The sequence below is a fragment of the Ursus americanus genome, chromosome X (genome assembly GCF_024610735.1).
Source record: "Ursus americanus isolate L20-20 chromosome X, mUrsAme1.1.p, whole genome shotgun sequence".
Lineage (NCBI taxonomy): Eukaryota > Metazoa > Chordata > Mammalia > Carnivora > Ursidae > Ursus > Ursus americanus.
Window position 1 is genome coordinate 73885368 of NC_142164.1, and position 13205 is coordinate 73898572.

Consider the following 13205-nt stretch of genomic DNA (forward strand, 5'->3'; position numbering starts at 1 on the left):
TAATCCCAGGACGACTCACTATCACATAAATTGGTTTATAATCCTTCAAAGCATATATCAACCTTTAATTATTTTGTTTGTTTACTCATTTGTTGTCTATTTTTCCTCCATTCAAAGTAGATTGTAGGTCCATGAGGAAATTTGTCTTGCATCCTGAACATCTATCACAATGCTTGGTACATAGGGGTTCAATAATATTGTTGAATGAATGTATCCCTCAAAAAAAAAATCCAGGTTTTTATTGGATATCTCCTATGTGACAGTCACCATTGTAGTAAATACCAAGGTGAGTGATTCATTGTCCCTGATTTAAAAAAAAAAACACCTTATAATTCCATTTAAATGACAAGACATAGAAAAATGTGCACATGACCAGTGTACTAGTTTGTCAGGACTGTCATAACAAAGTACCAAAGACTGGGTGTCTCAAACAACAGAAATTAATTTTCTCAAAATTCCGAAGGCTAAGAGTCTAAGATCAAGGTGGTCTCTTCTGAGGCCTCTCTCCTTGGCTTACAGATGGCTACCTTCTCCCTTTCTTTTCACATGGTCTTTCCTCTGTACCCATCTATGTCCAAATTTCCTCTTCTTATAAGGACGTCAGATATATTGGATAAGAGTCTATCTTAGTGATTTTATTTTAACTTCGTTATCTCTTTAAAGATGCTGTCTTGGGGCGCCTGGGTGGCTCAGTTGGTTAAGCTTCTGCCTTCGGCTCAGGTCATGATCCCACTGTACTGGGATGGAGCCCTGCATCATCTAGCTCCCTGCTCAGTGGGAAGCCTGCTTTTCCCTCTCCCTCTGCTTCTCCTTCACCCTCTGCTGCTCCCCCTGCTTGTGCTCTTTTGCTTTCTCTGTCAAATATATAAATAAAATCTTTAAGAAATAAAATTAAAAAAAATGCTGTCTCCAAATAAAGTCACATTCTGAGGCATTGGGAGTTCAGACTTCAACATAAAAATATTTGGGGGACACAATTCAGCCTGTAACAACCAGTAAGCAAAAGATTATTTTCAATTGAGAAGGATAAATGGTAGTGCTATAGGAGTTAGATAAAAGATGATAAAACCAGGGCCTGGAGTATTCCAGGAAATCTTCCTAGAGGCGGTGTGCCTAGTGCTGGATCCTAAAGAAATCTTAGAGTCATGATAGCCTGACTGAGCTGGTTGGCAAGGGAGGTGCATCCAAGAGGCTCAGTGTGAGTGAAGGCTCAGAGATGAGAAAGTGAGGAGACCACTGTAGAATTACTAGACTATCAGCCTTGGGAGGAAGTTGAAAGGCTACTCAGGATAAGCTCCTATTTGATTCAAGAATCCCTTGCCTGCCAAAGGACAATTCACCTTCTGCTCCTATCCCTTTCAGGACTGGGTGCTCATCAAAGCAGCTGCTCAGATCTTTGTCCAGCTCAGTCTAGCCAAAAGAAATGGCTTGGATGAAGTGGGGAGAATCTGCTAGGACATAGAGGAAAATAAGTTTGTGTGTGTAGCATGCCAGTGATGTCTTCTTACCAATCATCTTCAGGCACTTCTTCCTGATGGCATATTTTAATTCCCTCTTGCTGAAGCTGCAATCTTTATTTTTGTAATCCCATTCTTGCCTGCCCTGCCCTGTGGGTCAGGAGACTTGGATTTTTCTCTTGTTTAGCCTTGCTACCTTAGACAAATGTCTTTCAATCTTTGGGCTTCAGTATTTATGTGTGTAAGAGGGGGCTACTTAATGCTCCCTGTCACGTTCTTCTTACAGGGTAATTGTAAGGACTGTATGGAATAATAATGGGTGTGAATGTGACTAACAATGTCAACACTCAGCAGCGGTAAAGTTGTCAGCCTGGGTTGCATGGTGGGTGGTTTCTCCGTTTGCCTGTTTTGCTGATGTTCTTTTGACTCATTCTCAGCAAAATAAGCAAATGGAAAATTCATCCATCAACAAGCTACCTTTTATATTCCCGAAGATGTGAGGGAGAACCCTGGAATGGTGCCTGTGTGCGGGCGCGCGCACGCGCGCGGGCGCGTCCGCACGCACGCGCTCTTGCGTTAGCAAAAAGAAGCTTGGAAAGCTGCAGAGGGTAAAGTTGAGGCTTTATCTTTTTTATGTGACCTTAGATAGGTCCCTTCCATCTTCTAAACCTCCATTTATTTATCTGTAAAATGAAGATACTATTGCCTGTGTTCACAGGGTTGTTTTGAGAAGCGAAAGTAATGAGGATGAAAGCCCCCAAAGAGTACACGATAGGAGAGAGGATCCGAGGGGAGTATGCAGAGGGAGGGGTGGGGAAAGGGAGGCAGGAGAGTGTTGTCAGGGCTCCACTGGGGCAGGATCTTATTATTTCAGAGGTTGGCCCAACACCTCTGGCAACTTTGGAGAGGACTTTTCGCTGACTCGACACAATTAGCGCAACTGGGGAGCCCCACGATAAACAGCATCTAACTACAGCACTGGGGGGTGGGGGTGGGGCAGGAAGAGGTGGCCTCCGCCTTCTCCCGGGTGAAGGTCATTTACCCCCATCCTCTCCCTGCACCCCACCTCCCAGTTCTGAAGCCTTGGCAGGGGACAAAGGCAGTCGGTTGGGACCCTCCTCCTACGCTTCTCCCAGCCAAGCACCCCTGGAGCTGCAGGGCGGAGAGGCAGAGCCTGCCAGCTGGGATGGAACAACCTGACTGAAGGGGAGGTCCGGGGCGGAGGGGATTGGGCTGTAGGGCTGTGGAGGAGGGGAGGCGGAGGGGGCGCTTGGGCTTTCACTTGATCCAGCCCTGCCAGCCCAGCCTGGCTGTGACAACCCGCACCAGCCACGCAGGCCTCAGAGAAGCCGGACTTCGCAGGCACCATGCAGTGGATAAGGGGCGGATCAGGAATGGTGAGTGCATATAACCCCCGCTTACCCTTCCTGAGCCTCAGTCCCCAACCCCCCCCCCCCGCCCTGCCCCCAGGCTTCTTCACCAGCCGTCCTGCAGTGAGCCCCCTGGCTTCTGCCCACCGCCCTCTCTGCCGCTGTCCTTGAGACAGTAGCGAGCTTGCTGTGGCCATTTTAGGAGCCCTTGCTCGCTCGCCTGCTGAAGAAAGACCCCTCCAGCCCCCTCCGCATCCCTACCTACTCCCCAACACCCACTGGGGTGGGATAAGAGTGGGGGTCACCTGGAAAGCCAATGAGGCAAGGGGAGCTGGCAGAGGGTCTCTGGGAACTGTGAGTCTTGAAGGCAGCCGGTGAGCTGGTATGGGTTTGGAAGGGCGAGGGTAGTCAAAAAGCCTGGGATTTTGGAGAAGGCAGTATGGGAGAGCTTCATGGTCCCCCAAATAGGCTGCATGCACCCCTTCACCCTGGCCAATCTCAGGGCTTGAGGGCCAGGGAGTGACTCTCAGGGACACTGCATAGCTGGGCCCTGGAGCTCTTCCTTGCCTGGGCTGGAGTCACCCTGGCCACACTTGGGGTTTTGTAAAGGAAAGAGAGCTGCAGAAACCCTCAGCTGGAAATGGGTCTGAGCCCCATTCAGTTAGAAGAGCTCTTTTCTCATCCCCACCCCCATCCAAGGAGTGTGTACTTGTGTGTGTGTTTAGTATTATCCTCCAACAGTTCATTTTATGCTGTGGTTCTCCCTTCTCTACCTGGAGACCTTGGAATGACTTCCCTTGGAGAGAGGAAGTGGTGGCGGCATCTTGATGCTTCTCTCACTCAGCCAGAGGTAGCTCAAGTCTGGTCAGGGACTCTGGGGGGTAGGAGGCATGGGCAAGAGGGTCTTAGAGGGCAGTTGGGTTGGGTCAGCAGGCACTGATGGCACTCTTAACCCACACTTCTGTACTGCCAGCCACAACCCACAGCTGAAGGAAAGTTGCCTGAAGCAGTTGGGTAAAAACTGATATTTAACTCTTTATTCACTCCTGTTGTTCTGGAAGGGAAGAGGAATTCGGTATGGATTAGGACTGTATTCAAAGGAGCTGTCCTCCTCCTTTCCTCATGGTTTCCTTAGGATTCTGTTTCACTGGTTCTTAAAGGCATCTGGTTTATATTCCTATATGCCAGAGTTTTAAGACACTCTTCTCAGACTTCCCTCCTTCCCTGGGGTCCCATCAAAGGTGTTTCAAATGTTTGTAGAACCAGAAAATGTTAGATCAGGAAAAGACCTTCAGGTCCTTGTCATCCATCCAGGAGAGCTGCAACCCAGAGAATGGGAGATAATTGCCCAGGGCCACACAGCTCCATGAAGGCAAAGCTGAGTCTAGCACAGGAGTCTTCTGTCTTTTCATCATTGCTCTCTACTGCTTCACAGAATCATCAGTTCAAATGGTGCTGATAGGGAGAGAGGAACAAACAGTCATGATCTTGGGAAAGACCTTCAGGATGAACTAATGCCATGAAATTTGACTGAAAAACAAAACAAAACATGACAGTCCTGGTATTTCTGGCAGCTGAATATGGGTGAGACCTCCCACCTTTTCTAAATATATTTTAGTATAGGGGTCCAGAGCCACCCATTGACAACAGATTAAATTAATGGGAAAAATCTGAGGTTTTGCCAATTGTGTGTGAGAGAAAAGAGGGAGTAACAAACCTTGTAGAGACTATGGAATTAAAGATTGATTGATGGGGAATTCTTAAAATATTTTTAGGGGACTTCAGTGGTGAATATTATGATTGCAGTGATGAAAGCATTTATTTAATCATTTGCCAGAATTCAAGAAACTTTATTCTAGTTTGGAGGCAGGAAACCTCTAGTCTTCGTCCTGCTATTATTTTGATAGGAATATTTGGGCCTCAGTTTTCTCACCTGTTAAATGGGGCTATTAATGATTACCAAAATTCCTTGGAGGTCTGAGATTCTCAGATTCCTAAAAGTAAACGTTGGACAAAATGGCTCTAGTGGCTCATTATGAAAAAAAAAAAAAAAATATATATATATATATATATATATATGGAATATTTATTTAGCCACCATTTTATAATGTGGCCAGTCAAAAAGTCTTTACTCCTTGTTCTTTCATTTGCAAAGTGCTTGAAATTTATATTAGGCTTTTTATAACAGTGGGATTTCTTTTTAGAACATTTGACTATTTTAACTGATTGCAAGAGTCACATGTGAATGAAAGTCCTTGAACATAAAATACCAGTAGGGATTTTACAGAATAAAATCTGTCTCAGTAGAGAGTGTTAAAAAAACAGTGAGTTCACTTTTGATGGTAAATTGTTTAGTATATTTATTCATAACTTCTGTTTGCAATGCAATTTGTGCTGAGTAGGGCTAGAGTGGAAAGAATGCTGGTCTCAGAGTCACAAGTCTGAGGTTGAAGTCCTGGTTTTTATACTTCTCAGCTTTGAAACACTTGCCAATTGTCAAACTTCTTTCATCCTCAGTATTCTTATTTATAAAATGGGTGCAAAATACCTTATTTTATAGGTGCTATTGAGATTGGTTTTTTTTTTATTTTAATGTTTTTTTATTATATTATGTTAGTCACCATACAGTACATCCCTGGTTTCTGATGTAAAGTTCAATGATTCATTAGTTGCGTATAACACCCAGTGCACCATGCAATACGTGCCCTCCTTTACTACCCATCACCAGTCTATCCCATTCCCCCACCCCCTCCCCTCTGAAGCCCTCAGTTTGCTTCTCAGAGTCCACAGTCTCTCATGTTTCATTCCCCCTTCTGATTACCCCCCCTTTCTTTATCCCTTTCTTCCCCTACCGATCTTCCTAGTTCTTATGTTCCATAGATGAGAGAAATCATATGATAATTGTCTTTCTCTGCTTGACTTATTTCACTTAGCATTATCTCCTCCAGTGCTAATTCATTAAAAAATATAGAGTATCTACTATGAGTTGGCACTGATTTAGGTATTGGGGAGAGCGCAGTGAACAAACACAAATTCTACGTTTTCATGGATCTTACATTCTGGGGACTGGATGTTCACTAAACAATTACACAAATTAATATACAGTATGGCAGGAGGTACTAAGCACTAAGAAGAAAAAGAAAACCTGGTAAGAGAATAAAGAGAAATAGGGGATGAGATGATATATTAGACAGATGATTCAGAGCCTCTCTGATTAAGAGACATTTGAGCAGAGATGTGTAGGAAATGAAGAAATAAGCTCTATGCAGATATTTAGGAGAAGAGAGTTCTAGACTTAAGAAACAGCCGGGTGGGGGGGGGGGGTAGGGGGAGAGATGGAGTGCAACTGGTTTGTTTAAGAAACAGCATGGAAGCCAGTTTCCTGGGGACATTTAATCTGAATGAGATTGGTGGCTTTTGGAAGGTTTGAACATGTAAGGGACATAATCTGACTTAAAATTGAACAGAATAAATTGTAGTGGGGCAAAGGTAAAAGATGTAAGGATGCTCTTACAATAGTCCAGGTTAGGGGTGATGGTGTGGCTTGGATGAGGGTAAAAGTGTTATACCCAGAACCATTTGTAGATAATTTGTGTCTTTTTCCTTTCTGACTACCCATCTGATTCTCATATGGCTTAGTGTGGGCCTAGAATGAATGAAGAATGGGTGGATGGAGGAAAGGACATTTCACATCTAAGTCAATGATCTAATGATCTGCTTTGGGTTCCTGGCCTCTGATAGGGCTAATTGCGGGTTGGTTCTATGTGAATTACCAGTGAGCCAGTTCCTTGCTTTCTAGGATTCTGAACAGTAAGATTAATTATATTATTACTACTTTAGAGATGTGGTATACTTAGCATATGTGATATCTGGAATTACTCATTTTAATACTCCCATATATATGACAAAAATATTTTCAGTAGTAAACATGTAGTAATCAGTACTAATAATTATTTTATTGTTTTGCTTTTAATTTTAAAATAATTAGCAATGAAAAAGAGAATAAACTTCAATTTAAAAGATATTTAAATTCAGTAACATCTCACATATAACCTAAAGTATGCACTTACTGAACAAAACTAGTACACATTGCAGTTTGTATTGTTTTTGTTGTTTTAAATTTTAAGCACAGGTAAAAACTCCAATTGGTCAAATAGAATAACAGAAATGAAGTGACTTACATTCTGTTTCTTTGACTTTACTATCCCTGTGCTATCATTATTTACTTTGAACCTACTGTTTAAATGATGGAACATATAATACCAGAGGGATTGCAGACATGAAATGCACCCAAAGCTACCTTGAATGATTCTAAAGATTTGCAAGTGAAACGAACTGAAGGAACAACCTGTAAAGTCTGTGTATGTGGCAGCAGGGCGGGGGGGGGGGGGCAGTGCGACCGAATCCACTGCCCTGTAGAATACAGTGTTATTAAAGGATAAGTAATATAAGGTGCCTATTTAAAACTCAGTAGTAACAACAATTGCTTAGAACTTCGACCAACAAGGGGCGCCTGGGTGGCACAGCGGTTAAGCATCTGCCTTGGCTCAGGGTGTGATCCCGGCGTTGTGGGATCGAGCCCCACATCAGGCTCCTCCGCTATGAGCCTGCTTCTTCCTCTCCTACTCCCCCGGCTTGTGTTCCCTCTCTCGCTGGCTGTCTCTATCTCTGTCGAATAAATAAATAAAATCTTAAAAAAAAAAAAAAGAACTTCGACCAACAAAAACTTTTATTCAGGGAGGAGTATTTTATTACTGACATTATTTAAAATTACTGATTCATAGTGATAAAAAATACTTTAACTTTTCATCTTTTAAAAAAATTCTATAGATAGTGCACTCCTTCATTGCCTGCACTAAGGGTGGTCCATTTCTACTGTCCCACCCTTGGTATGCCACTGCTTTGGAGAAGAATATGAAATCACTAAATTCCATACCAAATTTCATGTGACCTTTATAAAAGCCACAATGTTGGAGTTGGTGGAAATCTCTGCATAGGTAAGCTAAAATGGCCAGCTAGTGAGTTTAATAGTTGGCTTGATTCTGCTGTGAATAACAGAGATCTATCTACACTGGCTTAAAACACACAGGTTTTATTTCCCATAAAGGAAGTTAGGAGGTAGTCATACCAAGGCCAGTATGGCAGCTTCATGAAGCTTTTAGGAACTTCTCTGCTCCACCATCCCAGCATTTGGCTTTCACTGTTGAGGTTGCTTAATGGCCCAAGATGGGTGTGGAAGCTCCAGAACATCTGTTAACATCCAATTCTAAGAAACAGAAAGGTTAAAAGAAGAGGAAACAAACTTGACTATCCTTTTTAAAGAAATCTTCCTGAATGTCCTATTTAATATTTCTACTTATATCTCATTGGTCAGAACTGAGTCACAAGAATGCTTCCAGTTGCAAGGGAAGCTTGGGAAAGTAGTCGTGTAAACTGGGTGGCAATGTACACAGCCAACAATCAGGGACAAGTTTTCTGATACAAAGGAAGAAGGGGAGAATGGACTGTGGGGAGACAACCTGCAGTCATTGTTACAGTTAATTCACATGTATGTCTACCAGGGTAAAAACTCAGAATCTCAGGACTTGAATTTGGCTTTGGACTATGAGCCATAGCCTGATGGATGTGGCCATACTAAAAATACTGCCATCAGTCTGGTGAAAGAGCAATCAAGATGTGACATACCCTACTCTTCCTTTGCTTCCTCCCAGTGAGAGTCTTCTTATGAAACCAAATGAATGGTGATATCCCTCACAGAAATGGGTAATGCAAAATGAGGACCAGTGTTTAGGGAAGGGGTGGAGAGAGGAGATGACAAGTACAGTCTGAGCCATGTTGAGTCTGAGATGTTAAGACAGCCTTGTATGGGGCATGTCCAATAGGCAGTTGGTGATCTGTGTATTGAGCTCAGAGGATTGGGAGGTGTTAGTGACAGTTGAAGTTCTGACAATAGATGAGCTACTAAGTATTTCAAAATTCAGTTCGGCCTGGGGAAATGAGGGATGGGACCAAACTTGAGCCTTCTCCTTTTTTGAGGTGTTTTCCTAACCTAGAACAGATTCAGTCCTTTCTGTTATCTGCTTTCCAGAATTTCATGGCAAATATAGTTTCAGGCTTTATTCTTTATAATGCTCATGTTGCTTCTGGGCTGCCTCAGCTATAATGTCCAAGCTGACGGACATTGGGAATAATTTAATCCAACTCCTTAGATCGGGGGTCAACAAACTACAGTCTGCCAGTCAAATCCAGACTACAGGCTAAGAATAGTTTTTATATTTTTAAATGGCTGGAAAAAGATTAAAAAAAAGAGAATAATATCTTGTGACACATATATGAAATTATATGAAAATTTATATGAAATTCAAATCTCAGTGTCCATAAATTAAGTTTTATGGGAACACAGCCATGCCCATTCTGCCTTTATGATACAAAGGCAGAGTTGAGCAGTTGTGACAGAGACCATATAGCCTGCAAAGCCTACAACATTCACTATTTGACCCATTACAAAAAAGGTTTGCAGACCCCTACCTGAATGCCCTAGAATTACCATGGCAGTGCCTCAAGGAGAGGAGGTGGGCAGGAGCAGCCAGAAATTTGGGTCTCCCACCTTTGATCTTCGAAGAGCACCTGGGCTTTTGCTTTATATGTTGGATTGTTAATTATGGTTTTGGAAAAGGGTTTTGCTTGCCCTGCATTCCCCCCTACCTGCTACACAAAATGTTGAATACCGCTCATTTTATAGATTGCGAAAACTGAGTCTCAGAGAGGGAGGGTGCTTGACCCAAGACCACACAACTACTCAGTAACTGGGAAAAGAATCCACATATCTCAATTCCCAGTTAAATGTGCCTTCTGCAATCTTCATTAGTAGGAGACAAGGGAAGGGAAGCTCACCTGTTATATGCCAGTTATACTAACTGTAATCTCAGTCAATCCTCACATTAGCCCCTACAAAATGGGTTTTAATGTCCACATTTGTTAGTTTATAAGTTCATATTAATTAATATTTACTAAGCACCTCCCATGTGACAGGTACTCTTCTAGTCACTGGGGTTATAGCAGGGAATGAAACAGAAAAATGTCCCTGCCCTTTGGGAGTTCATAGCCTAGTCTGGCTTAGAAACAGGGATGTACTGTATGGTGACTAACATAATATAATAAAAAAATATTATTATAAAAAAATAAAATAAATTCTAGTTAGTTAAAAAAAAAGAAGCAGGGATAGAGAGTTTAAGTACCTTGCTCAGGGATAAATAAAGGGCAGCATCAGATTTCAAATCAAGATCCGATTTAAAAAGCTATACTCTCTCCACAACCTACCCACCTAGCTACAACCCATTCACCCCCATCCTTTATCCATCCCTCATTCTCTCAGTGATTTACTCACCCATGCACACATCCATTTATTTGGTCCATCCATTCATACATTTATCCAATGTATTTATTGATTATTTGTAAACACTAGGTGCTGGTGATACAGCAGGCAGACTACTCTAGCTTCCATCACTCCATCTTGGTATTAGTAACACTGTATAATGTTTAGGAGCACAGATTCCCTGCATTCAAATACTTGCTCTGGCCACTTATTATCTGTGTGGTCTTGGGCAGCCTACTTAACCCCTCAGGGTCTGCATTTTTAAAGTTGGGAAGAGAGTAGTACATACCCATTTGAGTGTTGTTGTGAGGATTAAATGAGTAAATGCATGTAAGATATTTTGAACAATGCCTGGAGGAGAGTAAAAGCTATATAAATATTGTTTTTATTTTTATATTCCCTTATTTTTATATTCCCCTGAGCCAGAGCTCATCCCAGTTGGCTCAAAACCACAGCTTCATTTGTTTGCAATTGCTAACTAATCATATTACATTCCTCAGGGTCCTTTCTAGCTAATCTGAAAAAGAAATTTATGTCAATACTTAATAACAACTCAATATGTCCTTTCCCCATGTAATAGATGCATGACAAAATTTATTTATCCTGAATAGGTAATATATGCACATGGTACAAAATTCAAAGAGCAGGGAAAGTATTGAGGTAAAAATTGAGTCTTCATAAGTTTTTTTTTTTATGCCCCTTGTCCTCAGTAACACAGTCTAGAGACATCCACTGTCATAAGTTTCTTAGGTGTTTGTATAGATATATCCTATGCCTTTTCACACATTTACTTATGTACATACATACGCATACACACACAAACACACTTTCTTTTTGTCATATAGTTAGCATATTCAACAGTTTTGTGCTTGCCTTTTTTTCAATTAACAATAGTTTTGAAGATTATTCCATACCATTACGTGCAGATATGCCTCTTTTTGTATGGCTACATAGGATTCTATTATGCCCTTTATTAATGGCCAATTAGTTTGTGTCCAGTCATTTGCCATGATAAACAATGCTGCAATGGATTTTAACAGGCCATTTAAGAAGATGGATGTTTATCAGTGAGCTACTCTTTCCAGGGCACTATCTCAGGCTGAGGTATGGAATAGTCAAGACAAAATGTGGTTTATGCCTTCAGGAGCTTATAATTCAGTAGGGGAGACATAAGTCAGCCTGGATGAAATGCTATAGAAGGCACAAAGATAGTGATGTGAGTATAGGAGAGCAAGAACATGTTTGAAGGGATTCAGAGGATTGGGCATGACTTCCTAGAATAGATAGTGTTTAAGCTCTACTGTCAAGATTTCAGATGATAGAGTTTACTTTGTGTGGAGAGTGGACATGGTAGGTGAACCAAAAAATGTTCCCAGCAGAGGGAACAACATTAGACAAAGAATTGAGGCATGAAAGGGATAGTATGTTCTGGAAATACAATATGGGTGCTCTGGTGTGGCCAGATCCAGTAATTATGGCAAGGTGAACTGGGGCCACATCAAGAAAGACCTTGAATCCTTGAATGCCAGGCTCAAAAGTTTTGCCTTGTTAGAAAGGGCAATGACCTATCCCAATCCCCCACTCCCCTCCCTTCTGAAGCCCTCAGTTTGTTTCCCAGAGTCCATAGTCTCTCGTGGTTCATTCCCCCTTCTGTTTACCCCCCTTCATTCTTCCCTTCCTTCTCCTACCAATCTTCCTATTTCTTATGTTCCATAAATGAGTGAAACCATATGATAATTGTCTTTCTCTACTTGACTTATTTCACTTAGCACTTGGGCCAGTGATGGGTATTAAGGAGGGCACATATTGCATGGTGCACTGGGTGTTATATGCAAATAATGAATCATGGAACATTGAATAAAAAACTAGGGATGTACTGTACGGTGACTAATATAACAAAATAAAATTATTTAAAAAAAAAAAGAAAAAAAGAAAACCTGGGATATATAGGTACCAAGAAAATGCATAGACATTGATTTATTGAATCTATGAACAGAGGTTCTAATTCTGGAAACCCAGGTTAAACATTTGTATGTTAATTTCATAATGATTAGCAGTAAAATAATTGAAATCCAATATGTTTAAAATCAAAATGCATTTCAAAATTATGAATATAAAAAAAGAGGGCAATGACATGATAAGACTGAGTGGTTGAGGGTTCCTTTTGTGGCACAGATGGAGAGGGTAAGAGAAGAGGAGAGGTTGCATTGATAGCTGGAGGTAGTATACACACACACACACACACACACACACACACACACACAATGTCCTAGCCTAAGCTGTCAGGCTGGAGGAGTTCCCTCTTAGCCTTTTTGTTTTTTTCAGGTATTCAATTGATTGGATGGGACCCATCAACATTGGAGAGGACACTCTGCTTTACTCAATGTATGGATTCAAATGTTAATCTCATCCAGAAACACCCAGAATAATGTTTGTTCAAATGTCTGGATACCCTGTGGCCCAGTCAAGTTGATATATAAAATTAACCATCACATAGACTCGCTTATCTTCTGAGTCTGCTGTGAGAATCAAATGAGTGAGTAGACAGGAAAGAGCTGTATGAACTCTGCTATTCTCTACCCATATAAAGAGTAATTAGTATTTCTGACAAGACACACTTGGGTGGGAAGAATACAATCTTCTCTTCTGCCGTGAATTCAGACCTCAGAAGACCAGACCTAACTTTTTGCTGAGTGCTAAGAGATGCAGTAAGAATTTCATTCATAAGGAAAATCCTCCCAACCCAAGCCTGAGCCTTCCTGAATTCTCTGCTTGAGGAGAGACTGAGAAAGGCCCCAAACACATGACATGATGAGAGGAACTTCTTAGGAGCCCATTGCTTTGAGAAGTTTTCTCATCATGCTATTTTTGGTATGTCTATGTGTGTGTTAGAACATGACTAGTTCTGCAAGTGATTAAGCTGTTCAGTAATAGAAACCAGGCAGTGGGGGGAACTAAATACATTCAGCTAGGTCTAAGAAGCCTTATTGTCATGAGGAAACA

The 13205-nt window shown here is 41.6% G+C and overlaps 1 protein-coding gene across 4 annotated transcripts in view; it reads left to right on the forward strand.

Moving 5' to 3' along the window:
* Positions 1–2722: 2722 nt before the first annotated feature.
* ARHGEF9 (Cdc42 guanine nucleotide exchange factor 9) overlaps positions 2723–13205 on the forward strand; it is a 318010-nt gene continuing 307527 nt past the window's right edge. For 2 of the 4 annotated variants that reach the window (XM_087860177.1, XM_087860178.1), the window contains exon 1: positions 2723–2854. In XM_087860177.1, coding sequence (XP_087716303.1) covers positions 2825–2854 — 30 coding nt within the window. In that variant the 5' untranslated portion in view covers positions 2723–2824. The remainder of the gene's footprint in view (positions 2855–13205) is intronic. The other 2 variants (XM_087860176.1, XM_087860180.1) reach the window with 1 other exon arrangement.